At 38.7% G+C, this 27,363-nt stretch overlaps 1 protein-coding gene across 9 annotated transcripts in view; it reads left to right on the forward strand.

The window, feature by feature from the left end:
• DCAF6 (DDB1 and CUL4 associated factor 6) overlaps positions 1 to 27,363 on the forward strand; it is a 136,433-nt gene that overhangs the window by 68,110 nt on the left and 40,960 nt on the right. For 2 of the 9 annotated variants that reach the window (XM_043567653.1, XM_043567654.1), the window contains exons 11-13: positions 3,500 to 3,664; positions 11,230 to 11,289; positions 26,081 to 26,198. In XM_043567653.1, coding sequence (XP_043423588.1) covers positions 3,500 to 3,664; positions 11,230 to 11,289; positions 26,081 to 26,198 — 343 coding nt within the window. The remainder of the gene's footprint in view (positions 1 to 3,499; positions 3,665 to 11,229; positions 11,290 to 26,080; positions 26,199 to 27,363) is intronic. The other 7 variants (XM_043567655.1, XM_043567656.1, XM_043567660.1 and 4 more) reach the window with 4 other exon arrangements.

Raw genomic sequence — 27,363 nt, forward strand, 5'->3', positions numbered from 1 at the left:
AGCCCAAATATCCAGATTACAGCTTCCTTAAAGGAGACCAGAGTCTACTCAGTCGAGGTAGAGACAGTATATAGATTAGAAGCAAGTGGAAATATTAGGTTAATGGTCACTTTGGGGAGACCAAAGAAGAGACCAAAGGAACTTGGAAGTCAGTAAAGGAGTGACAGTTCTAGGGAAAAAATGCACAAGGATCACCTGGCCAAGAAGCAAGGTGGGGTGGAGGACAGAGCCACAGCAGGCAGATTAGGTTCCACCGAATTAGATGGAGAAGTAATGCAGTGTCCAGGACAAAAGAACCTATGTATTGGAGGCAGGACATGAGGTTAGAGCTGAGGGGACCTTTGTCGGGTCAGCTGTAGTTTATTGTTCTTCCATTTCAGTGGGAACTACGTCACTGGGGAGATTAGCCCAGAGTCCTTCAGCGGAAAACAGGCAGTGGGCAGGTCGTTTCAGGAGATGGAGGTACGGATTTCCCATAAGCAATTCCTGACACATTGTTGAGGGTTTTTTTGTTGCTTTTAAAATTCAACCCCAAAGTATTCATTATATTCACTTTCCATTTTGGTTCATGTCAACAAAAACTAATTCTCAGTGCATTTATTCGCATTATAAATTATATGTTTATGTGTTTTTTAAAGGACATAATGTGTATGCATCTTACCTGCTAGCAAGACTGTTGTTTAGTCTGGTTGTTTAGTCTGCTTAGTCTGTTTGGAATTTTTAATTTAATATTTGCCATTCCTAGTTAGCTGTGGCAACTTCTGTACCTAGCTTCATTTTTTTGTCTTAAGCCGGGGGCTTGGGGAAGCCACAATACCAGCCTTAAAAGTAAAGAAGCAAATTCTTCTTTAAAAAGCACCGGAAGCATTGAATAAATAGTTCGGGACGTTATCCTAACTAAATGTTGATTTTCCGAGTTATAGAGCATCAGGGCTTGCACTTAGAGCCCGCTGTTTATATGTTACATCGCATAGTGGATCTAGATGGAGACTCTCCTATCCCCATGAAACACTTGGCAGCTCCAGAGAGAGGGTTTGAAATGATGATGAAGTGAGGCGAATTTTTTTGTGGTTTTTGTTTTCTTAGCAAAGTTTGACGTATAGTTTGACAAAGTAGTCTCTTCATGGTAAATTGTTTTGAATTATAAAATAACAAACTTTATGGGTGCACAGTAATTCTTTATATTGCTTAAAGCATTGCTGTTACGCCATCAATAAATACGGTATATGTCTATACCTAAAAAGAAGGCACTGTGCCACTGAGCATCCCAATTTATTCGTCAGTGAATACCGTCCTGCTCGGTGCTAGAAAATTTCCTAGGAAGAACCTAGCATCGGGAGACTGTGATGATACTTGAATTGTTTGCTGAATCTTAACTGCCAGTCGGCTGACTGAATAAAATTCTTTATAAGTAGAGAACTTGGTAACAAGATGTTAATATCTCTGGCACGATTGATTCAGGAAACAACCAAATTTGCACCTTTATACTCCAGGTAAACGAGGCTAGAAATCGTCGGGTGGTTTGTGTAATTTGCTGCCAGCGTCAACAAGAGACACAGAATTCTTTGTGCCGCCACCATCAAGTCAGCAGCCCTTGCGTCTCTGCCTTGCCTTCGGTTGTGGTGAAGTCGTTCTGGACCTATTTAGAGCCGCTTCCTCTGCTTACCACTGCAGCTCGTCTCTTGGGGCTGCTCGGGGACAGCATTCTTGCATTTGCCCCCTTCTCTTCATGCGTCCTCTTTCTTCCTTCCCTCAGTTAAACATTGCTCATCAGCACACGGACATATGTGTTACTTCCCAAACTAAACAAACTTCCCTGGGCTCTTTATTCCCCCCCCACCCCCCAGCCATCGTCCAATCTCTCTGTTCCCTGTTAGCAGCAAATCATCTGGAAAGGGTATATGTGTGCCTTGTGTCTCTACTCCATTACCTCCTCTTTCTCTGGAACCTGTTCCAGTCGCGTTTTGGCCCCTGTGATTTCTGCTGAAATAGCTTGTCAAGATCATGAATGACTTCCAAGGTGCAAAAGCCAGTGGTTAATTCTAGGTGTCTTTTTTGGCATATTAGCAGCATTTGACACAGCTGCTCCCTCCAACCTCCTCACTGGCTTCTCCTGCCTACTCACGGCTTCTCCTTTCTATTAAACGCTGCAGTGTCCCAGAGTTCAGTTCTTAGACTTCTTTATTCTCGCTTGCACTTGCAGTAGCTTCAAGTCACATCACCAGCGACATCCAATTTATTAGTGAATTCTAGAGTGCTACAGTCAGTCCCTACTCAAGTTCTCCACTGAGCTATCTGTTAGTTCTCCTCTTCCCTCTGCTACTACCTGCTGCTCCATTTTTCCCCGTCACAATAAGTGACAAACTCTTCTTTTTCTTGTTACGTAGGCCCAGAATTTGGGGATCGTTCTGCATCTAAACTATCAGTGAATTCTTCTGCCATTGCCTGTGATATGTCCCCCACCCAGACACACCTCCTCCTCTGAGCATTTGCACTTGCTCTTCCCTCCACCTGGAACGTTTCCTCCAGGCACCCATGTGGTTTCCTGCCTCAGTCCTTGAGGTCTCTCTTCAAAAATCATCTTATGAGAGAAGCCTCCCTCGGTGATCATACGGAAAACGACCCCTCCTCCGCTATCTCTGTTCCCCTCATCTTCCCTGTCCAATTTACTTCACAGCAATTGTCCCTGCTTTACACGAGCACCTACGTGTATATTACATATATGTGTGTGATGTGAGTTCACTGATGTCTTTCTTCCTTTCGGAACATACACTCCACATGAGTAGGGACTATTTTGTTCAGTGTTTTATTTCTCTCCCGAGCCTAAAACGATGCCTCATACATAGTAGGCACTCAAATGTATCTGCACAATTCTATGTTATATTTCTACTTTTGTCTATGACCGCTGCTTTAAGAAAATATTGAAGATTATATAAATATTTTTTAGGTAAAAAAAAAGTAAATGACAATTCTATTCAGCTGAAAACTATGTAACTTTGACTTTTTAAAGAGCCCTCCATTAATAAATTCCAAGAACTGTTTACAAATACATAACTTTTTCATAATTTTAATTGAATTTTCCTTATTATCTGATCGAAGTTAGCAATTTTGTATATAAATTAGATAACTGATAGTTACTAATTTTTCGTAGTATCATTTTGTTATAGAAAGATGAAATTAGTGACAAAAGGAATATTTTAAAATGTTTTGCTTATGGAAGACTTTATTTTCATTCTATTTAGTTACTTAAATATCCTTCGAGACTATATGTGTGTAATTCATTTCACTGTGGTTAAATAGACGCATTTGAATACGTGTGTATAGTGTATCTCCTAATGTGATGATCAGTAATTTTTCTCGTGAGTAATTTGTTTTTAATATTCCTCCATGAGACGTGTTTTCTTTATACCCTTCTCTCTTTAATATGTAACAGATTCTTAGCATTTCCTCTCTTATTACTATCTTTTCACCTTGTTTTTTTTTTTCCTATCTGTGTCAGAATTTTTAAGGGGGCCTGAGATAGCTTTGCTCCGTAAGCGCCTGCAACAACTGAGGCTTAAGAGGGCCGAACAGCAGAGGCAGCAAGAGCTGGCTGCGCACGCCCAGCAGCCTCCTTCCGGTCAGTCTTCTCACGAGGGCTCTTCCCAGGACCCTCGTGCCTCAGGTTATTAACGTCAAGTGTCCTCGAGCGGCTGGTAGAGTTGGTGTCTTAACACTGCTGCTGTGTAACAAGACGCTGCCCTGCCCTTCAGAAAGAGCTGATGGCGCTTACGGCTTCTCCCCGCCTTTGTCGCATCCGGCGCTCCCCGTCGCGGCTAGAGGAACACGGGCGGCAGCGGTGTTGGCCGGAGAGCTGAATGTAGAATAATCCGTTATTTGGTTTGTGACATTTCTGCAAAGGGGCAGATGTATATTACTTGTACGCTAATGAGCTACTTTCTAATAACCTAGTGAATTCAGAGCCTGCTTTGACATTTCTATTGAAATTTCATACATGCTGAAATGATACCTGTGTTTATTGGCCCCTAGCCCTTCCTCTTCTTCTTCTGTTGTTTCTCCTTTGAACATTAGCCAGTGTTCCTGGGAAAGTAGTAGTGCTAGATTTTAGAATTACGGTGTCGTTTGGCCAGCTAGCCTGCTGACTCAGTCATCCTCTTCTGTGATTATTTGCAAGTTTTCAGTATCTGCCTACTTATTCCTTGTGTACATAATCAACTCTCTGATATATAGGACAACAAAAATACTCTACAGTCTCCTGCCAGAATAGTCTTATGCTATAAAACTCATGGGAGTTTTATGACCGTGATAATCTGTGCCACTCTCTCTTTCTTTGAGCATTTTAATGGCCCAGTTCTTTCATGGCCAGGAAGCTCATGATAGTCCACAAATGTTTGTGGGAAGAATTATATAGCATAAAACGGTTTGCCAGTTTAATTCTTTCAAGATGGACCATAGGTATTATATATCCTGTCCTAGAGTGCTACGTAGTAGGTGCTGTGCAAATCTTTGTTTAGGAACTAGAGTGTGTCCAGGGTCTCCCACAAATGAGATTATGATACTTTGATGTACTACTTTGTTTTGCCACCCTGCAGAGGTGGGGTATTCGTTACTTTGAGAACTCTGATTTAATTCCTTGGAATTCATTTATATATTGGTAGAACTTAGCAGCCTCCACTTTATAAATAGCTGTTCTACCGTGTGCTGATAACAGAAGCACATTATATAATACCATGGTGAAATAAAATCGGTTTAAGTAACTGTAATATAGGTGTGATGTTTGGAACAGATTCCGAGCCTCATTTTTAATTGAGTGTTATCAGCCAAGGAAAGACGTCTCTGACCATTTTTTTTTTTCCTGTACTTAAAACTGACTGGAAAACTTGATTAAATGACAGTCATGACATTTAACAATGAGACATTTTGCTATGATTTTGTGCTGTGCACAAAACTCTAGCTGAAGTGTTTCAAAAGTAAAAATTTTGCAACATAAAAACCAATAAGGAAGTTAAAGTGTTCCTACACATATTTAAATATTTTTAAAATACTGAAATTTAGCAGGTGACAAACCAAATATTAAAGTGAGTTTGAGTATAAAATAAAACTGTCTACATTAGCAGGAAAGAAATGTACATTGTAGACATTAGAACAATATTTTTTAGATTCATCCTTTCATATATAGCTTACCAGTTTGAATTGAAACATATTTTTTTTAAAAACAATAAGCTTTAGAGTGATTATGTAGTCTCTGAAATAAGATGCTGTTTACCAACTCTGAGATTTCTTCTTAAATAGTATCTAGTTTGGTAATCCGTCTATTTGTGGTAATCTTTAAAAAGTAGACATCTTGCCCATTTTGAGGTTGAGAAATGTGTTATCTTTACTTTGTTGTGTTTTGTTGAGATTTTTTTTTTTTTATGTTTATTTTTGGGAGACCGAGAGAGAGAGAGAGAGAGAGTGCATGCACGAGTGGAGGGGCGGGCAGAGAGAGAGGGAGACAGAATCTGAAGTAGGCTCCATGCTGCCAGCGCAAAGCCCGATGTGGCGCTCGAACCCACCAACCGTGAGATCATGACCTGCGCTGAAGTTGGATGCTCAATCAACCTAGCCACCCAGGCCCCTCTACTTTGTTTTTTAACAGCCAATTGGGCCCTGAGGCTGTCTTACATGGTCAATATTAGAGACCCTTAGGGCTAACAGTCAGTGTGTATTGCTCCCTTCACCATAAGGTACAATACTTCCTCTGTATCACATGCTTTTTTTTTTTAAGGTTATTTATTTATTTTAAGAGAGACAGACAGCATGAGTGGGGGAGGGTTCGAAAGAGAGAGGGAGAGAGCATCCCAAGTAGGCTCCGTGCTGTCAGCGCAGAGTCCGATGTGGGGCTCGAACTCATGAAACTGCAAGATCATGACCTGAGCCGAAACCAAGACTTGGACGCTTAACCAACTAAGCCACCCAGGCGTCCCTCATCTGCTTTTAACATAGCATTCATACGAGACATCTGAGACCCTAATAAGTCTAATCTTGACATGCCCTGTGTTCATTTGATAATGACATCCTCACATGTCATAAGAACACTATTTGGTAATTAAATGAGGAAAAGTTAAATAATGCATAGTTTGTTACAGAGGATGACTAATAAAAATCTGTATGTTCTGTCCATGTAGTAAATTTTTGATATGAGGAAAAATGAATAAACTTACAGAATTCATCTTTTTAGAACACACAAATTATAAAAATACAGAATAGGAATTCAATTTATGAAATTCAACAAGGAGATAGATTTTATTTGAATGACAGTTATTTTATTTTATTTTAAATAATTTTATTCATTTTTGAGACACACACACACACACACACACACACACACACACACACACAACGTGAGCAGGGGTGGAGCAGAGAGAGAGGGAAGCACAGAATCCGAAGCAGGCTCCAGGCTCCAGGCTCCAAGCTGTCAGCACAGAGCCCGAATTCATGGGGCTCCAATTCACGAACTGTGAGATCATGACCTGAGCCTAAGTCAGACGCTTAACCGACTGAGCTACCCAGGCGCCCCTTGAATAACAATTATTAAAACATGTTCTTAAACTTAATGATTAGGTACAATATTGTCTGTGTATTGTGGACATTAATTGATCCATCATAGCTAATTTCTAAAAATTTCATTTTTCAAAGTCAGAATATATTACTTTAAAATATTTTGATTTTTCTAAACTAAAAAGTGCCTTTTATTTCCTAGGCTTTTAAAAAATACATCATAACTTATTTCTAGGCTTTCAGTGATTTTTTTTTTTTTTTTCAATCATAAAGAGGTGAATTTGCCTTCATCAGATTACTGGTTGGATTCTTGTCCTGGCCTTATGACTAGATGAGCTCGGACTGATCATTTGGCTGCTTTGTGTCTCAGTTTCCCAATTACTGATCTATTTAGATAGTGTGGCCTGCCGTAATTCACAGACATGACATAAGTATGGGGTAGACAATATGGTATAACATTTTTGTATTCCTAAGTACACATAATAATGGGCTGTCTTAATTATAATATCTTCCACTTACCACCTCACAATTACCTCCTATCACAGCCATACACAGTTGACGGCATTCAGGGTTTTGAATGAGCTCTAAAGACGAATGCCCTAAACAACTATGGCAGAGACAGTCAGCGTATTGCTGATTTTAAACCCGACTCTTTTTTTCCATTTCAGGTCCTTTGAAGTCATGGGTTGCTGGCTCCTGCTCAGAGTGACAACACCCTGTGGAGTCTGCTGTACTGGCTCGACCACCACAGAGCCCCACTGGAGCATGGAGCCAGCCTAGAGGGGGTCAGGTAGGAACTGTTTTTTCACTTTATGGCACGGTTTTGCTGATTGGAAAAGAAAAAAAGTAATTTTTATACCCCGAGAGGGTATACAATATTGGTGACTATTTTTGAAAAAGGGCTTTTCAAAACTGAGCCATATTGGAAAAAATCAGCACTTACCCGATCCTGTGCAAGCAGGCTCTACACAACATCTAGTCCCCACTGTCCGTGACAACGGTCACGTGTAGCACTTCTCAGATGGATGCATTTGATCCTTGTTTTACTGTTTATAGCATAAGCTGTAGTTAGTAACTCAGATATGATGTCAGTCTCGTTCTATAAGCATCCGTGGCTACATTGAATGACAGAATCTGGGCACACCAGTGATGAGTGTCTCAGAACTTCAGTCATGGGAACACGTTCCATATTTTTCAGAACAGCTTCCTATAATTATTTTTCATTCAATATCGTGTTTCTGAATAAGAGGCAAGTAATAGTAACATTAATTGACCCTTTCCTATGTGCTATCTAAGTAGTTTACATGGATCATCTCATTAAGTCTTCATAAGAATAGTATGTGGTAGATACTGTGGTTATTCCCATTTTACAGATGGAGAAACTGAGACATAGAGACGTTAAATGACTTGTCCAGGGTTACGGTATTACTTAGTGGAAAAGCCAAAATTGAACCCAGAAGTCTGGCTGACTCAGAGGGTAGAGCATGCGACTCTTGATCTTGGAGTCTTGAGTTCGAGCCCCATGTTGGGTTTGGAGCTACTTAAAAATAAAAATAAAAATCTTATTAAAAGACTATAATTCCTTATTTTTGTCTACACTGGAGAAAATTCTGATGTCAAGGGGCTGAAGAGTTTTTTCGAGACCAAAACACAAATTTTTTGGAAATACACAGAAATTGGCCATGAGACACCTTGAGCTTAGCACTGAATGAGTTTAGCCTAAAGCTTATCTCTACCTTAAAACTAATAATTCTAAACACTTGCAATAAGCGAACCAACCATATTGCATTTTGTAATAAATTATTATGAGACCATATGATCTGATTTTTTTTTTTAAAGTTTATCTTAGAGCAAGCACACAATGGGAGGGTCAGAAGGAGAGATGGGGGGTGGGGTGGGGGGGGTGGAGAGAGAGAATCCTAAGCAGGTTCCACGCCATCAGCGCAGAGCCCAATGTGGGGCTCGAACTCACAAATTGTGAGATCATAACCTGAGCCAAAACCAAGAGTCAAATGCTTAACCGACTGAGCCACCCAGGCGCCCTAGTCTGATTTTTATTATGTAATGGGTGCTTTCTGGAAGATCTTTATTTCACAGCCAAATGGGGTAGAACATGCAAACATACTGACACAATCAGCACTGAACTAATTTTATTGTGTTAATATTTGGAAGTACTTCTGTAAGTTAGAAGTTATGGGTACTGTATTTATGAATATCTAGTGGTGTGAAAACATGTCACTTCACATGTTTATGTGCCAGGAAAATAATCCTTCCAAAAAACAGCTGCATGGTGCCCAAGATTGAAAATAGAACAAAACAATGATCAAGAAGGGTTTCTTCTTGGGGCGCCTGGGTGGCGCAGTCGGTTAAGCGTCCGACTTCAGCCAGGTCACGATCTCGCGGTCCGGGAGTTCGAGCCCCGCGTCGGGCTCTGGGCTGATGGCTCGGAGCCTGGAGCCTGTTTCCGATTCTGTGTCTCCCTCTCTCTCTGCCCCTCCCCCGTTCATGCTCTGTCTCTCTCTGTCCCAAAAATAAATAAACGTTGAAAAAAAAATTAAAAAAAAAAAAAAAAAAAGAAGGGTTTCTTCTTAAAGATTGGTTTTTCAAGATGGAAGGAACAACAAATAATTCCCCAGCTACGTACAGTATTGTGACAGATATAAAACCAGTGAGGAAACCCTTTTCATTTAATACTATTTTAATGTAAACTTTTTAAATACCTTAAATCATTAAAGAGATTGAAAATATATAATTTTGAGGAGATAATAGCATTCTAGATCTTTCGTTAATGGGTTTTTTAGACATACTCTTTCCTAAATTTTTATCTATAAAATTAAATAAGATGGTCTTTATTTCATAAGACTTGTACATTCCATAATGTTTGTGGAAAAATTTAATATTTGAAAAAAAGATTACCTAGAGAGTTGATAGTTTTCTGAGTGCTCTTAGTTATAAATGAGAGTACAATGAAATGTAGAACAAACACAAATATAACAAAAAATATTTCATGAAACGCTTTCTAGGAGGATTTTCTAATATTTACTTCACTGTGATTCAAATTTTTGTTCAGTTGTTCTTTACTTTAAGGAATACAGTTTTGGTCTTCTAAAAACCATCTTATCTGTTCTTGAAAAACAACATAGGTAGGAATGTTGTATCTATCCCTGAAATGGATAAATGAGAAGAAACCTTAGAAAGGAAAGCAAAGCATGGAGAGATTCAGGAACTGATTGAAATCCTATCATTTCTTCTTTCTTTTTTGTGTTGTGCAGATTTGTTGAACTGAATGTTCTGATGAAGAGGTGATAAGTAAGGATAAGCCAAAGCTATCATTCAGATGATGATCATGCGTCATCCAAATCTAGTAATTCAAAAGTCTCTGAGCAAACGTATCAGAAGGTAGACGATTTAAAGTTGATAGAAGTGGTCCTAGTGGCAAGATTTAGACTGTTAAATGTACAAATTGAAGCAATCAGGATATACTGAAAAACTTTTCTTAGCTATTAAGTTAAGGACGCTCTCAACTCAAGATATTTTATCTACTTTTGGGGAATAAAATGCCATTATGAATAGAAACTGGTGACTATCCAAAAGTGCAAGGTTTTTGTCTTGTTAACGTTTGCTAAGTACTGGAACACAGGATATTAGAAACTAGGAATTAATCTTACATTTTGGGGGGAGCTGTGCTTATTATCCACATATTCTAGCCCCATTGGGACACTGGAACCCAAGCCAGGACTTAGTAGCCACCTCCTATTCCCTGGTGCCTTGCTTAAGTTACTAGGTCCCTAGGATGGCCAGGAAGAAAGGAGCTTAGATCTAAAAATGTCACACGGCTAATTATTGTCAGAACCAGGTTTAGAATCAAAACTCACTAACTCCAAACCAGTGCTCTTTCCATTTTATCATGCTGCCTTTTCCAAACAATAGAACCCATTTATAGAACAAATTCTTACACAGAAACTCAGCGCATCAAAAGGATGAAAAATTAAATGTTTTATTTGAAGCCGGGGTGGAAAGCGTGAAGCCCAGACTGGCAAGCCTATTCCTTTCCTCTCTTTTCCTTTTCCCACCAGGCCCCTAAAAACTAAGGCTTCCACAGACAACAGTGTTAATATGCACAACGTATCTTAGAGTTTTTAAAATTATCTGTGTTTCTGTCATGGCGATTACTTCATTGAAGTTTTCTCTTACAAACCATTTTCTTTGTCTCACGTCTTCACTTGAGCTCCTGTTTCAGCTCAAGGTGCAATACCCACCGTCTAGCAGAGTGTAGTGAGCATCTCATTTCATGCTTTGAATCCTCCAGTCCAGAACGAAAGCCATCTGTGAGGGGCCAGAAAGGGGTTTAAGAAGGGGAAGGAGTCTTCGGTCTAGCGAAAGAGATAACTCTAGTTCTGTTTTATCTACCTTGTACCTTGTGCCTGTGCTAAGTGAATTTGACAAAAGGTATATGCATGGAAGCAGAAGAATATTTTCTCAGCTCATTCTTAGTTTGCTAAGTGCTTGCGTGGAATAACCTGTCTGAAGCACATGGCCCCGCTTACTCACTGCTTGGGAAATATACCACAGTACTTACTTCTGTTCTCTGCCCTTATACATTTGTTTCTTAAGCTTAGAGTTGATCATGACATTGCTGTGCAGTTTTCTGCTGCTTACTTTTAAGTTGAAATCTCATTTTTGTTTCAGATTCTCCTTCTTCTGTGGTTAACAAACAGCTCGGATCCATGTCACTTGACGAGCAGCAGGGTGCGTGCAACAGGAGATGCGCTATGCCCATCCACCCATAGTTTTATTGCGATGCATAAACCAAGCTCTCTCTCTCTCACTTTTTCGTAGCATTTCGTTTTGATTATGGTCTAACAGTCAGTATTTTGTGGGCTAAATTGCCCTACGTGGTATTGTGCATAAAGGTCCTCCTTGGCCTGTGCGGATTATTTTCTACGTAAACTCAGTTTATTTCTACCTTTGGCCCCTTATGCCATCTTTAAATTCTCCTTTTTAACAATATTGTAATGGATATAAGCTATATCTACCTTTAAAAGCTGAGGTGTCATAAAACTGTGTAGAACTGTGGGGTGAGGTTACCATATTACCTAGTGGCTGACCTAGAAAAGGTTATTTGAACATACTAATATTCTGTATTACCAAATGGCTACGGTAATATGTCACTTATCCAGTGGTCAGACTACTGATAGCTTTAACTGTAAGGAATACAATTATGATCTCATTCTGTAGGGAAAATAGTGTCCACAGGTACTTGGCACGTGTGAAGTAGGAGAGTATAACATCACCTTGAAAGCTCTGAGCACAGCCTGATGAGCCAGGTGACTTATTTTTCCGGCTTTATTACTAGCACATCAATCAAGGACAGCACAGAGATGGATTGGTAGAGGAAGACATTCTGACCATGAGAAGGGGAAGCTGAAAAGAAGGATGGAAAGAGAAAGACTCGAAAAACGAAACAAACAGGCCGTTCAGAATTAGGGAAAGCAACTTTACTGTTGTACCTCCGAATTCCCTGGGTTACTCTAAATGTATTGTGATGCAGCTGGTAGCAACCAGTGATGTGAAGTTGTCCGGGATAACTTAAATAATACTTTTCTCTAAGAAGACAGATGCATCATCTCTCTACTATATTTTATAAATATGTTTCCAAAAAATTGGGAAAAAATAACTTAGCTCTAAGGCCATAAGCTCTTAGTTGGCTGAAAGTTGACACGTATAGGGGTGCCTCATTTGCCAATGGTATTTGGGAACTTCAATATTATTGGAGTACCTGTTTAGTGTGAAACAGATCTGATTTTAGCAGTCTTCCTGGAGACATATTCAGAAACTAATTTTAAAACAAATTACTTCTGATCTTAAATTATTCTTTCTAGACCTGAGATGACCACTATTGCTGTGGGTGTTTCTGTTCTTGAGACTGCATGAATGATGAATGAGTTGGTAAATGAAATTTGAGAACTAAGAAATTAAGCATGTTTTGTCTGTATGCATTTATTGTAAAGGTATTAACAGTGAAGAATAATTCCCTTAAGGTAAAGTACAATTATATCACCATGTTATAATATATTGTACTACTGTTTAAAACTGCTCTCTAATCAAAAATCTTTTTTGTAAGGATATATGAATGCAAATAGTGTATCACTACCAGAGAGTTGTGGCCAGATTCATATTCTGTTAATCACATAGAGTAATTTCCATAGATTATATTGAATATTTTATTCAGTTAAATTGGTACTTAATTTACATATGATACGGAATATGGCAGAAAGAGACGAAGAAAGGATAACTCGCAGATTTTTGGCATCAATGCCTGGGTGAATGATGATGCCACTTAACTAAGGTAGATTAGTCTTGAGGCAGAAATCAAGAGGTTCTTTGTTTTTTGGCCATGTCAACTATGATATGCCTGTTAGTCATAGAAGGAGAGGTGTTATATAAAAGGGCAAATACTGAGTAGGTTTGGCAGAAGCTGTATCGTATTAGACTATCATCAATGAACTGTGTAATTAGAAACGTTCTAATGATGAACAGTATATCCAAATGAATTAAACCCTGAGCTTTTTTTTTTTTTACATGCCTTTTTGCTTAGCAGGATTACATCCTTTTTTTTTTTTTTAGGTTTATTTATTTATTTTTGAGAGAGAGAATGCGGGAGGGGGGAAGGGGCAGAGAGAGAGAGGGAGAGAGAATCCCAAGCAGGCTCCGTGCTGTCAGCATGGACGCGGGGCTTGATCTCCCGAACCGTGAGATCATGACCTGAGCCGAAATCGAGTCAGACACTTAACCGACCGAGCCACCTAAGGGCCCCAGGATTACGTCATTTAAAAAGTACTGGGGACTTCTACATTACAGGCTTATATTACCTAAAAATAACTTCTGTAAGCATTAAGAGAAACTGCCCACCACGATCTTTCTCATCTGGACTAATACGATAACCTCTCAGCTGGGTTCCTCACACCCACTCAGGCTGCAGCCTGTTCCCAGCAACAGCCAGAGTCAACTTTTAAAAACAAATCTAATCATGTCCTTCATCTACCTAAAACTTTTTAATTGTGTCCCTTTGCCCTTCAAAACAACCCAAGTCCATACCGTGGACTTGACCCGGCCCCTGTCTCCCCAAACTTATCTCAGGCCACCCTTCTCTCACTTACTAAGCTTTTGACAGATAGGTCTGCTTTTAGTTCTTCTAGCACTCTCTACTCCTTTCCCTCTCAAAAACTCTTATGTATGCTGTTTCCTCTACCAAAAGTCCTTTTCTCCTACAGCAGCTTTCTACCCATCAAATCTCAGAAATTCCTTTCTTAAAAATAATATGACATTTTAATTTGAAGTAATTCTCCCCTCTTACTCTCTTTGTGACCTGTTTTCCTTCATTGCATTTGTCACAATTTGTAATCATACGGTTTGAGGATTTGTTTCATCCCTGTATTCTCTAAATGTTGTTTTCATCGACTCTAATACACTATGACACAGATTGCCTAATACCATATCTGTTATACAGTCAACAATAAATATCTGCTTAAATGAGTGAGTAAATGACTTTATTAAGTAGTGGGATGCCTTAGGAGAAGCAGAACCAGATTTATGTATTGGAAAGATGATTTTGGCACGATTATAGATGGTTGATTGGAAGGGGTTAAGATTGAAAACTGCAAGACCATGTAAGGGGCTGTTGTAATAGTCCAGGTGAGAGACGCTCTGGGGTCCAATCTAAGGTAATTAGAGGTAGGAAATGAGAAAAATGGACAGATTTTGTCAATATTTGAGAGACAGAATTGATGGCACCTTGAGACTGAGTGGTTAAAAATGAATGAGAGAACCATATCCAGGTATCTTGATGGGATAATGGAGAGCGATACCATCAACCAAGATGGGGATTTCCGGAGAAACAGCTGGTTATAGGGGGAGAAGATACATGAGATTTTCTTGATATGTTTAAGTACACTGAGCTCTCCAAATTGAGAAATCTTCCGGACAGACAGATGGATATATGTGTCTGGGAGTCACTGGAGAGGGCTGAGGGGGAGATAAAAATTAGGAATCATCAGTTTACAGATTGCAGTTGAAACCATGGTAGTAGATGAGACTGTCGAGGAAACGAGGGTCAAGTGAAAAGGGGAGAGTGTACCCTGCAAGAGCAAGCAGAGGAGAGGATTCGGCCAAGGAGACCGGAAAGGAATGAGAAGAGGAACTGGCAGGGCAGAAAGGATGCCGAGTTGGGGGGCGGGGTTGGGGGGGGGGGAAGCAAAGTTCGAAGAGGAACTGCCCAGCAGTGACCTATGAAGCGACGATGTCACGTCCGACAAAGACTGAGGGATGGTTTTGGCCTTTGGTCACAGGCCGCTTACCCCTTGTTGCCGTGGCCTGGCAGTTTGAGTGGCGCGGTGGGGGCAGAAGCCAGACGGCAGTGGCTTGAGGAGAATGGTTTTCTTTTGGAGGCGGAAACGTTAGCACGTAGATGACTCTTTCCATAAGCTCATTTAAGAATGAAAAGGTAGAGGAAAGGTAATGTCTGGGAGAGGGGTTGTGGTTTCCAAATGGAGCACGCTGACAAAATAAGAAAGAATCTTTGCCCGAGAGGTTAAAGGTGTAGGGAATAGTTGATGTCCCCTTAATGCTGTTATTTCACGTTTTAATCTTTGTCAAGACTCTTGTGTTCCACTTTACCCTGTAGAACGGGAAAAGTAAAGTTCATAGGTTTTCTTTCTGAATATATCTCTAGGGATTATTTAATCATGTTTCAAGTTTCTTATTCATACTTTTAAAGAGACGCTGTTACATTTTTTTAATTGATAATTCAGTTTCATACTTATTTGACAATGTTCATCTTACAAGCCCTGAGGTACTTTCTCATTATTGTGTGATATCCCACCGTAGTTCATAGATTTCTTTATTTGAGGGGATTACCAAGGAGAAAAATGCTACTAATAAAAATTTAAAAATTGGGGTGCCTGACTGGCTCAGTCAGTAGAGCATGGGACTCTTGATTTGGGGGTACTGAGTTTGAGCCCCATGTTGGACAGAGATTACTTAAAGTCTTAAAAAAATTTTTTTTTAATTGTAGTGGATTTGCTTCACTAAAAGACTTTTTTTTTTTTCTTTCAGTGTTTATATACACATTATTGCATTGGTTGGTCACTGTTTTTGTTTATCTTGAATTTTTGACAGAAGCACAACATTTTTTAAATAAAAGTATATTTAGTCTAAACCTTCAGAGTCATCAATGCAAGCTGCCTGGTTGCTGGTTGCCTCAATAGTTCTTTTCTTTTATCAGAATATTTTCCTAAGAAACAAAATGTCAAGGAAATAAGTGTACAACATGCATATTGTTTTTATCCTATCGTAAAATACTTTCCAATATCCTGCAAATAGAGGGCTTTGTACACACATTGACAGCCTCTCTGTGCTAATTAGAAACCCCTTTTGAGTAACCACAATGATACCTGTGCATTGTGTTTAGTTTGAACAGCGTTTTAAAGTTTTTTTTTTTTTTTCAACGTTTATTTATTTTTGGGACAGAGAGAGACAGAGCATGAACAGGGGAGGGGCAGAGAGAGAGGGAGACACAGAATCGGAAGCAGGCTCCAGGCTCCGAGCCATCAGCCCAGAGCCCGACGCGGGGCTCGAACTCACGGACCGCGAGATCGTGACCTGGCTGAAGTCGGACGCTTACCCGACTGCGCCACCCAGGCGCCCCTGAACAGCGTTTTAATGAGTAGTTCTGGTGTTTCTTTTCATTTATATCTTTAATTATGTAATGCCTACTGTATTATAAGGAAAATAATCCTCTTCTGGCATATATTTCTCGTGCCTACTTACATTATTAAAAGTAACACGTTATTTTCTGTTAAAAATATTTAGGCCAGTGATATCCCCCTTTTAAAACAATGGAAGAAACCTATGACCTTAACTTTTAATTTTTGACGTAGTATAAGAAAATTGTTCTGCCTGGGTTTTAAAGTGTGGCCGTGACTAAAGCAAGTTGCTGTATATCCATTACGGTGACACTCATCCGGGAAGTTGATAATGCTGTTGCGTTTGAAACTTAGGCCCGTGGGTGATTGTGCACCTGCCAGACACCAATTTGTAGCTTTAGAAATACAAATTTTAACTCTCCACTGTGTATATGCACAAAAGCAGACTTCTTTCGATGTCCATAAGACGTTCACTTAGAGGATGAGACTTGTGGGTTACCAGGAACCAGCGAAACAGCTCTGACTGACTCCACTAGGGTAGATGGGAAATGGGAACATGGGGCCTGTCATGCCTTCCCTTAAGGTCATACACTGTCACCAAGTTACAATTTCATTTTAGTAATTTCATGACAGTATTACTTCAAGTAGTATTTTAGATCTCCATTAAATGTACTTTGACAGTTCTAATTTTTGTTAAATAAATATCTAACTGTTGAAGCCTGCTGCAGTAATGGAAAGTACAAATTCAGTATTCATCATACTGGAGTATATTTGTAAACACTGTATCTTAAATTCTAAAAAAAAAAAAAAAAAAAAGTTAGTGAACTTAGAGTTCCTTCTAGATTTTTTATATTCCAAAAAATTAATTATCACTACATTGCTTAAAAGGGAGCAGTTAGTCTCCCTTTCCCCAACTATTAAGTCTAGATTCTTCGTGTTAGTGATACATTTGTTCTTTTGAAAGTTAAACCCTATTTCATTTTGAGCATATTTGTATGCTCACTCGTTCTCCTCTCCTGCTAACCAAATCAGTATCTGTCTGTATATCCAGTTAAATTGTTTTCTAACTCAGAACTGTGTATGATAAACATAACTGACTTTTAGTGTGTGACTGGCATTGTGTTAAGAATTTTACATGCACTATCTCATGTGTTCTTATACGACAAGTACTAATGTTATTCTTATTTACTGATGAAGAAACCAAGACTCCCAAGAAATACAGAAGGACAAGTGAAATAAGTGATGGAGCCATATTTGTATGTCTGTGTCATTAATTCAGCTCATATTTAATTATCTGGTTACTTGGGGCAGGTACTGGGCTCACACTGGGATGCTGCTCCCTGTGCTGGGAACATAGTGTTGATTAGCAATAACAGTGTTAATAATCATAATAGAGTTGGTTAACTGTAATAATAACAATAGCAGACACACTTACATTGCATATTCTTTGTGGCAGACATTACTTTGAGCAATTTTTATTTGTTCATTTACTTAATCCGTACCACGACCTTATAACCATAGGTACTGTTACGCTCATTTTCCAGATGAGGAAACTGAGGCACAGGGAGATTAAGAAACTTGTCTGAGGTTACCCACTGTAAGTGTGCCTTAGTGTTATAAATGTGATCCAGACCTAAGCCTGACTCTGCCATCTGTGATCACAACTACTCTGCTTTGCCTCATCTAACAGTAAAGACATGATGATGAAAAGATAACTCTAAGTGTGGTGAGTGTTATAAGAGAGGAAATAACAGGGTTCGTTGGGGAACACGTAAGAGTGAGTCTTCATGTCTTCTGGTAGGGGGCTAAGTACGGCATCCGTGAGGACGAGACACTTAAGCTGAGGTCTGCAAGAGGAGTATGAGTAAAGTAGGTGAAGGGGAGTGAGTACAGGCAAGCAGGAACAGCATATGCAGAGGCTCCGAGATAGTCACGTTAGCATGACATGAGCGTCCCACTGTGGCTGCAGTGTTCCTTGGCTTCAAGAGATGGGTGGGGCCCAGATTGAGAGGGACCTTTGGGAAGTTTAAGGTTTGGGATTTTATTTTAAGAACAGCAGGAAGCTAAGGAAGGATTTAAAATAGAGAGTATGGACTGATCCATCTGGTTTGTCCAGAATAGAGTATGAAGATTTGACTAGAGACAGAATCACTTAGGAAGTTCTCCTGGTACTAACATTTTGACCCGATTGATGGTAGAAGTCTGGGGAGAGAGTGAAGAGATTGAAGAAATATTTAGGCTGTAGAATAAACAGGATTTGATAATAGTTGAATGAGGCAGGAGATTGAGGAGGAGTCCAGAGTATAAGCTGCAGTAACCACTTTAGAATTTCTCTGTGGGGGTGGTTTAGTAATGGCAAGCTGGTTGGAGGGACCAGGATGAGAGTATGTGTCTTCACATATTTGTGGTTGTTTGGGGGAGTTACTGATGGAGATTAACAGATGACATTTCTGGCTGCTGTAAGGCTAACTCCCAAGTTTCGATTGAGCACAGTTAAGTGGGTAGACACATTCTTAAATAGGCAACCCTGGAAAAGGAATAAGGTATGGGAGGGGGCGCGTAGAAGGAGGTGGGGATCGCAGACTTGCTTTTGAATATGTCGATTTTGAGTTTTCCGTGCGAGAGACCCACGTCTGTTGGAAAAGGCTGTTGGGCAGTTGATTGCATGGATATGGGGCTTAGAAAAGGTGTTAGAGGGTCGCCTGGCTGGCTCAGTGAGTAGAGCATGTGACTCTTGGTCTCGGGGTCGTGAGTTGAAGCCCCACATTGGGCCTGAAACCTACTTAAAAAAAAAAAAAAAAAAGATAAGAAACCCTTTTTTTAAAAAAAGGAAGAAAAGATGTCAGAGCTAGAGAAATAAATGGGGAATTTTCTGCATATAGATAATAATTGAAGCCATAGAAGTAGATGAATTGACAAAGATGAATATAAAAACGTGAGGGGAGAAAATACAGTATCTAAAACATCTCAGAAAAAAATCAGAAAAATGCCAGAATTAAAGATTTTGCTAGAGGAGATACAAGAGACGAAGAAGGAACCAGAGAGGTCAGAGGTAGAGTAGACCACCAGTACAGTGTCATGAGATTGAGAGAAGAGAGATTCTCAGATACAGGAGAGCTGTGTATCTGAGTGCTGCTGCTAGGTCAAGCAAATGGTTTCCAGAAATTCTCCACTAAATTAATCAGTGTGGAGGAGATTGATCAAATTAGAGCAGTTTCACAGGCTGGTAGAGACAGAGGCCACGGTAGACCAGGGGGTGAAGAAATGGAGATGAGAAATAAGAAAAGCATTTCAAAAACATTTTTGTAATGTTTGTTTGTTTCTTTGTTTGTTAATTTTGAGAAAGAGAGAGACCAGGGAGGGGCAGAGAGAGAAAGAATCCCAAGCAGGCTCTGCACAGAGCCTGCCAATGCGGGGCTCCGAACTCACAAACCTTTGAGATCATGACCTGAGCCGAAATCAAGAGTTGGACACTTAACTGACTGAGCCACCAAGGTGCCCCAAGAAAAGCATTTCAAAACAATAAGCAAGGAAGACAGTAGCTGGAGGGGAAGATGGTTAAAGAGAATGTTCTTCTGAGCTGTCCGCCTCGTTTGTTCAATTTCACCTGGAAGTCACATATTGATCTGTTTTGTGTGACAGGCAGGTTTGGATTTTTTAAGAGAGAATATTCCCGGGGAAACAGAAAAGAGAGATACCGAGTAAGGATTTGGGGAGGGTTCTTGTGCCACATGGCGTGGGCATCTTTACCTGTTTCCTTCCTGTGTGTTCTCCTCAAGACTGAATGTGAAATAGGAATAGGGACTCTTATGAACAGAGAGCTATAAGGCTCACGGGTCTGCAGCAGGGGAAAGAGAGCCTAGGTAGCTGCTGCATTTCAGCCCAGAAATTGTAAACGTCACTGGGAATATGAAACCAGGCGCAGTCTGAACCTACATGTATCCAAACTCATGTTTAGATTCAATTTACATTTCTGTGTTATGTCATGAAAAAAGTTCTTGGATTAAAATTAGTATAATTGATATAGAGGTTGAGTTTTGATTGTCAGGGAGATATTTTGACTAGAATGTTATTTCCAAAAGATTTTACAGAAGAGATTTCCTAAGAAATACCAGTTTTAAAGTTGTGCTTTCTTTGGTTTTGGCTTCCAGAACATCATTTATGTATGTAAAGTCAGATCACACTAGTGAGAACACTTATTTTTAGAATAAAATGCCTTGCCCCACAGTCATCTGTATGGTAGATAGGTGTTTTCTGTGAAGAATCTACTCCTAAAAGCAGTTTCTCCACTTTGAATCAGAATATGCCTTCTTAGGCAAATGATTGGAAGAACTGGATATCCAGTAGTCTGAGGTCTGCAGAAAAATTACGGATTCCTGACCTATAAAATGGGAGTGTTTCAAATTGTTCTCAAAATTATATTTGAGAAATTTGCCTTCTCTTCTGTGCAAGTCAAGTAAGTTGGGAGCCAAATTTGAGAAGGTAGTTGAACCTGATTGATGTGTCTACATTTTTTTCAGAGAATTTCACCATATGTTTTGCTTCCTTTTAGATTTATTTATCTTTTTAATTTTTTTAACATTTGACTTAATGGGATGAGAAGTGGCAAGAAGTTCATTGCAGGGGCGCCTGGGTGGCTCAGTGAGTTGAGTGTCCAAGTTCAACTCAGGTCATGATCTCACAGTTCATGAGTTTGAGCCCCGTATCGGGCTCTGTGCTGTCATCGCGGAGCCTGGAGCCTGCTTCTAGTGTCTCCTTCTCTCTCTCCCCCTCGCCTGCTCACGCTCTGTTTCTCTCTCTCTCAAAAACAAGTAAACATCAAAAAAAAAAATTTTTTTTTAGTTCATTGCATAATAGAAAATACTTTTCATAAAGAATATACTATTTCCGTATTATCCACCACTTACCTAAGCTACTCTGGGGATTAATGTATGGTCGCAGTTACGAGAGTGACGCAGGAGCAGAGAAATGTTGGGCATAATGATTCTAAACAAATTTTTGTGGCCATATCCTCATTAATTATCTTAATTTTGATTACTCTTTAAATTTACATATAGGATAGGTCTCCAGGGATATCCTAGCTGAAAGTTCAAACATCTGTATCAATATTTAGATGATCTATAAACCTAGTTACCAAGATAGCCTATCTTGGTACTGTCAGCACACTTGATTTTTGGCATGACTCTGAGCCTGTGTTTTTAGAACCACAGAGGAATATAATTTCATAATGTCAATGCACAGATGAAATGGTTTGAGTACATGTGTGTTACCAAAACAAAATTGTTTGTGGTTCATATCTGAAAGGCTTGGAAGTATCTAATTAAATAAAATTCAGAGAAGTTGCTTTCAAATTATATTCCAGACCATTCTAAAGTTTTTTTCTGAGTCCCTATACTAACCTGAACGGGCTCTTATAACATGTCTGGAGAGGATCTTTAAAATTGGGTCTCCAGAATTTCACGTTATTGACTATTCACTTGTAACCTCGAAAATGAAGTCTTTTACAGTATGTGGTCTTGATTTTTATGTGGTTATTATTGTGCTTTTGAAACGTGTGTTTTTTTGTTTTTTTTTTTTAATTTTTTTTTTTAACGTTTATTTATTTTTGAGACAGAGAGAGACAGAGCATGAACGGGGGAGGGGCAGAGAGAGAGGGAGACACAGGATCAGAAGCAGGCTCCAGGCTCCGAGCCATCAGCCCAGAGCCCGACGCGGGGCTCGAACTCACGGACCGCGAGATCGTGACCCGGGCTGAAGTCGGACGCTTAACCGACTGAGCCACCCAGGCGCCCCGAAACGTGTGTTTTTAAAACAGGTGGTAGTTTGCCTTTTTTGCACTGCAAGCTGCTGTCACCAGTTTTTAATAATTATTCTTAAGTAAGCAATATAAAATAGCCATCTCTAACTTCAGCAGTGTTGAACAAATTGATTTTTCCCCCACTACACTGCCCTTGTGCTGAGAGCACACAGTTTAATTAATTTTATTGTCCTATAATGTTTTTAGGAGAAGGAGAAATAGTCCAGTCTCTAAGCACCCTAACCAGAAGATACAGCACAATTTTCCAGTACTCTGAGGCCAAAGTGACAATTTGGGTTACCAGAACCGTTATCAGTTACATTAATATTGCTGAAATGGATTACACATCATTCCTGAGAAATAGTACCACGAACAATTGGTATTTCTAAACTAAAATATTTAAGCAATCTTATTTTTTATTTTGTATTCAAGTTACTTCCAAGACAGCATAGTCAGTAGGAACTCCATGTAGAAGGAAGCCTAGATGGCGAGAGAAAAAACTCTAGCTCAGAATCACCTGTTTCACCATCTGTAAAGTGGAGGTTTAATACCGGACGCACCTGTCTCCTGGGACATAGTAATGCTTAAGAAATTCTTGTTATTATTATGATGGTGCTTTTTATATAAAGTCACTTGTTTAGGTGAAGTTCTAACCACAAGGGCTCTTAGATTAAAACTTTTACTTGTTAAGCAAAAAATATCTTACATATTTCTGTCTGTTGTGTGAGGTTTTGAATAATACAGTTTTAATTATATATACATATATGTGTGTGTGTGTGTGTATATATATATATACATATATATATATATATATTTCAGTGTTTATTTTTGAGAGAGAGAAGGAGAAAGCAGAGAAGGGGCAGAGAGAGAGAGAGACAGGCTCTGTACTGTCAGCACAGAGCCCGATGTGGGGCTCGAACTCCTGAACTGTGAGATTATGACCTGAGCCAAGATCAAGAATCTGACGCCCTGAATAATAAAGTTTTTAGATTGTGTTTGCCGATATAAATGGTTACAAATATTTTTTCAAATAGAGTAAAAATAAGACATTTAATTTTTTAGTTTTTTAAAGTGGATTTTTCTCAGACATTTGTAGCTTAAAATACGTATTGTATCAGAAAAGAATTGTGAATTAATTCGCTAGTAAGCCAGGGATCTACATTTCTGAGAAGATTCAACCTGGTAGGATGTAGATGATCAAGAAGAGGAGTATTAAAGTAGGAATAGATTGGAACAAGCCAGGAAATGAATCCTAAACTGTGGGTAGATACTCTTATTAATGCCTTAGTTATGCATTGGGTGGTGTTTCTGCCAGAAGCACTCGTTATTTACATGCAGTCTGTAAGGAGTTAACTAGACCGAGGGGTCTGAAGTTTGTGTAGCGAACAGAAGAATGCAGTCTGTTTATACAGCGGTGACCCAATTTTACCCCAGGCCGGTGGGTTCATTAACAATCTCAGTGAACAAATTCTGTCAATGATAGTCATTTTATAAATTAAATGAATACCACTGTGTCTTACGTGACTTACAATATGTAGATTGCATTCATGAGAGATTAAATAATAACTTATGGTGGTAGACACCGTAAGGAAGACGGTTTAATTAATATTATCTTAGGAGGCTTCTTGCTTTGCGGGGGTGGGGTGCTGCAATTTAAATAAGATATTTTCCACACCATTCTGACCTCTGGACAGAGGTTGTATTCCTGCAATTACAGAGTGCAAGTCTCTATAGCTGTCTCTTTAATTTTATACAAAAGGAAATTTTTGATACAGCGTATAAATGGCTTCGTACAACTTACGTTGCTGTAAGTGAGGTGGATGTAAGAAATTCAGTCCTGTAATTCTCTCACCCCTTTTGTTTTCTATCCCTTCTTTACTTTTAACAGAAAAATAAATAGGGGTGCCTGGGTGGCTCAGTCGGTTAAGCGTCTGACTTTGGCTCAGGTCATGATCTCACGGTTCATGAGCTGGAGCCCCGCATTGGGCTCTGTGCTGACAGCTCAGAGCCTGGAGCCTGCTTTGGGTTCTGTGTCTCCTTCTCTCTCTGCCCCTCCCCAACTTGTGCTCTGTCTCTCTATGTCTCTCAAAAAATAAATTAATTACAAAAAAATTTTTTTAAGAAAAATAAATAACAAAGCACTTTATAAAGTGTTGTGACAGATAATAAAGGAACCAGCCCAGCTCTGCCTCTTAGTTTCCTGGATCATTCAGTCTTGCAGCTGTCTGTCCTCATCAAGGATTATGATGGTGATTTGGGCAGCAGTGGGCCAAAAATTTCAGCAACTAAGAACAAGGGAAATTTAATTTCAGTAATTAAGAATAAGGGAAAACTATGTGTGGACAAATGACTACCAGCAAATTTCTCAAAGTTGGTCAAGGGTAGGACAGATGTTTTAAAAGTCCCATTCTTAATAATTTTATGCAAGCTAAACATCTGTTAATTCAGTTATTTTCTTGGAATACCATTTGATGAAATACCTCCTTTAAAACACTGAATGTAATACTGAATCTTTGAAAGTTGTATTGGATTGTTGATTTATTCCCAGTGGCTGTGGCAATGACATAGTCACAACAGTAGTACAGAAACAAAGTGTTTCTACCATTTGGGAAGGCAGCTTTATAATTTACTGACACTGTTATTTTCAAATAGCAATTAGTATTACAGGAGAGGATTTCTCAGGAGTTAGAAGTGAAGACCCAAGAACCGAAAGCCCTGAGTTTTATTACCAGCTTGATTTCTCATCCCTAGGAGAGAATCCTTTTCCCTTCTACTATAGTTCTCCATTGGAAATCTTGTTAATTGCCATTTCATAGGATAAAAGTGAGAGCAGAGGTTGTGTCGGATTCTTTTAACAAGCGCTCTAGCGTCTTCAAGAGGAATACAGAAAGATAGAAGTCTTTCACTGCAGTATAAAATGAACGTAATAGCCAAAGGGCCTGAATAATATAGGTTTTATGAAGTTGTTATTGCTTTTGTTACTTTCCAAGACAGAAGGCTTACTGTTAGTAATGTATCAGTTCTTAAACTGATAGCAAGAAAACAGTTATATCACAGAAGAGTTTTCTCTCTGCAAGCAACTGGCAGAAATGTTACATGTTTGATTATATAGCAGTTTGTATTTTCTATGTATGCTAATGTTCCCTCAAGCTATTAATCATCATAAAAAGAAAAAAATTTTAAGCTTTATTTAATTTGGTGTTTGACTATCCATGTACTCTTTTGGGGAGGTGGGGAAGGATAAATTTTGGGTGGTCTATATCAATTTGTGTAGAATTTCTTGATTTTATTTGCCATTTTACAAAGATTTAATATGTTGAGATAGATAATGTATCATGGACATCCCTTGTAGATTCTTAAGGTGAAATTACGATTTCCGTAGTTTAGAAAACAGATTCCTGAGATTAGTCAGGAGAGGAAGAGGAAATATACCAAAACATATGATCTTATAGCAAAGAGAGTTTTAGAAATATCAAAAGCATATTAATTTTCTTTTCCTCCCCTCCCAATAGAGTGCAGGCTATAATCTCTTGCTAGATTATAAATCTGTGAATTTGAAAGAACAGAAAAAATTTGATAGCCTTTAGTTGCAGCAGAGTTTTTACTGAACAGCTGCTTTCAGAGGCCTGGCATCTTGCTTCTCAGTGCTTCTGAAGGAGCCAACGTTAGTTTATCGTGATGCTCTAGCAACTAAAGAATGAAGTCGTGAGCATTCCATTACATGAAAGTACCAGTTTATAACATATCTCATTGCTTGTTAATATTCTTTGATTTCCTAATGACTAAATATGACTCTCAAATGTGTGTGATTTCCATCTGAATTGAAGGGAGTCATGTACACAGAAGTAGAATTTGATGCAGTGCCACTTTGAAATAGTGTTTCTATAACACTTGCTTTTGAACTTTAAGTGAGAACCGTAACAGATGTGAGAAAGAACTATGACAAGGACAGCCTAATTTAAGTTTTATAAATTTTAGGAAATGTCATCTTTTTATTGGTTTCAGAGACTTTTTCAAATGTTTTAAACACAATTTTCAGATAACAATAATGAAAAGCTGAGCCCCAAACCAGGGACAGGTGAACCAGTTTTAAGTTTGCACTACAGCACAGAAGGAACAACTACAAGCACAATAAAACTGAACTTTACAGATGAATGGTAAGTTAATATTTTTGTAAAGCTGTTCTTAGCCATTTTGTAGGATTGTATTAGATACTATTTTTAGCACTTCATCATCTTTGTGTTTTGTTTAGTTGTAATGCATTGGTTCTCCAACTTAGGGTGGGTGGTTCAGATCGCTTAGAGAGGTTGTTAAAACACAGATTACTGGGCCCCACTCTCAGTTAAGTTTGAGGTGGGATCAGACAGTTTGCATTTCTAAAAATTTCCCAGGTGATGCTGATGGTGTTGGTCCTGGAATATTTCTTCTGATAGAAAATGCAAAAGATAGAAAAATAAATAATCACCAATAGACCATTAGTGCAAAAAAAAATAAACCTAACATTTTGGAGTTGTTTTTCAGTCTTGGTCCTTTGCGTAGGTGTGTGTGTCCACACACGTACGTACATATATGTATGCATGTGTGATTTGGGGGTTGAGTTTTAAAGTTAATTTGAACCATACTGTACATATTCCGTTCTCTCCTGCATTTATTTGGCTTAACTCCATAATAAATATTCCCACATTTCTACTTAGTTTTCGTAAATCTGAAAACTGTGTAATACTCCAGAGTTTACCTAACCGTTTTTCTTTAATCAGGCAGTGAATTTACCTTTTTTTTTTTATAATGAATATCTTTGTTTACAAGCGTTTTCCTATCTTTAAGAGTGATTTGAGATGTATTTTTAGAAGTCAACTCTATCTAAGTCAAAAGATATTGCCAAATTATTTTCAAAGGACTCTTCTGTCATTATATTTCTCCCAGCAGCATATGAAAGTTCACATTTTGCTGCCCCGAGGCCAGTGTTCAAGAGCAATTTATTTTTAATTTGTATATTTGATTTTAAAATAATTGTCATTTTTATTTAATTGATTACTAGTAAGGTTGAACTCTATTTGATGGCTATCAGGTTCTCTTTAATGACATTTCTGGTTATATTTATGGCTCATTAATCTAGTTAAATCTTATGTCTTAAAAACAGGTTATGTGAGCTTCTTATATTCTTTTAGTCTGTCTCATGCCTTTTGCTTGAGATAGTATCCAAAATTTTGTATTTAAATTTATTATCATTTCTATATTAATATGATTTAACATATCAATAATACCTTTCTTAATATATAATTACATAGTAATATAATTATATGATTAATATATAGTAATTAT

This window comes from Prionailurus bengalensis, chromosome E4, assembly GCF_016509475.1.
Source record: "Prionailurus bengalensis isolate Pbe53 chromosome E4, Fcat_Pben_1.1_paternal_pri, whole genome shotgun sequence".
Classification (NCBI taxonomy): Eukaryota; Metazoa; Chordata; class Mammalia; order Carnivora; family Felidae; genus Prionailurus; species Prionailurus bengalensis.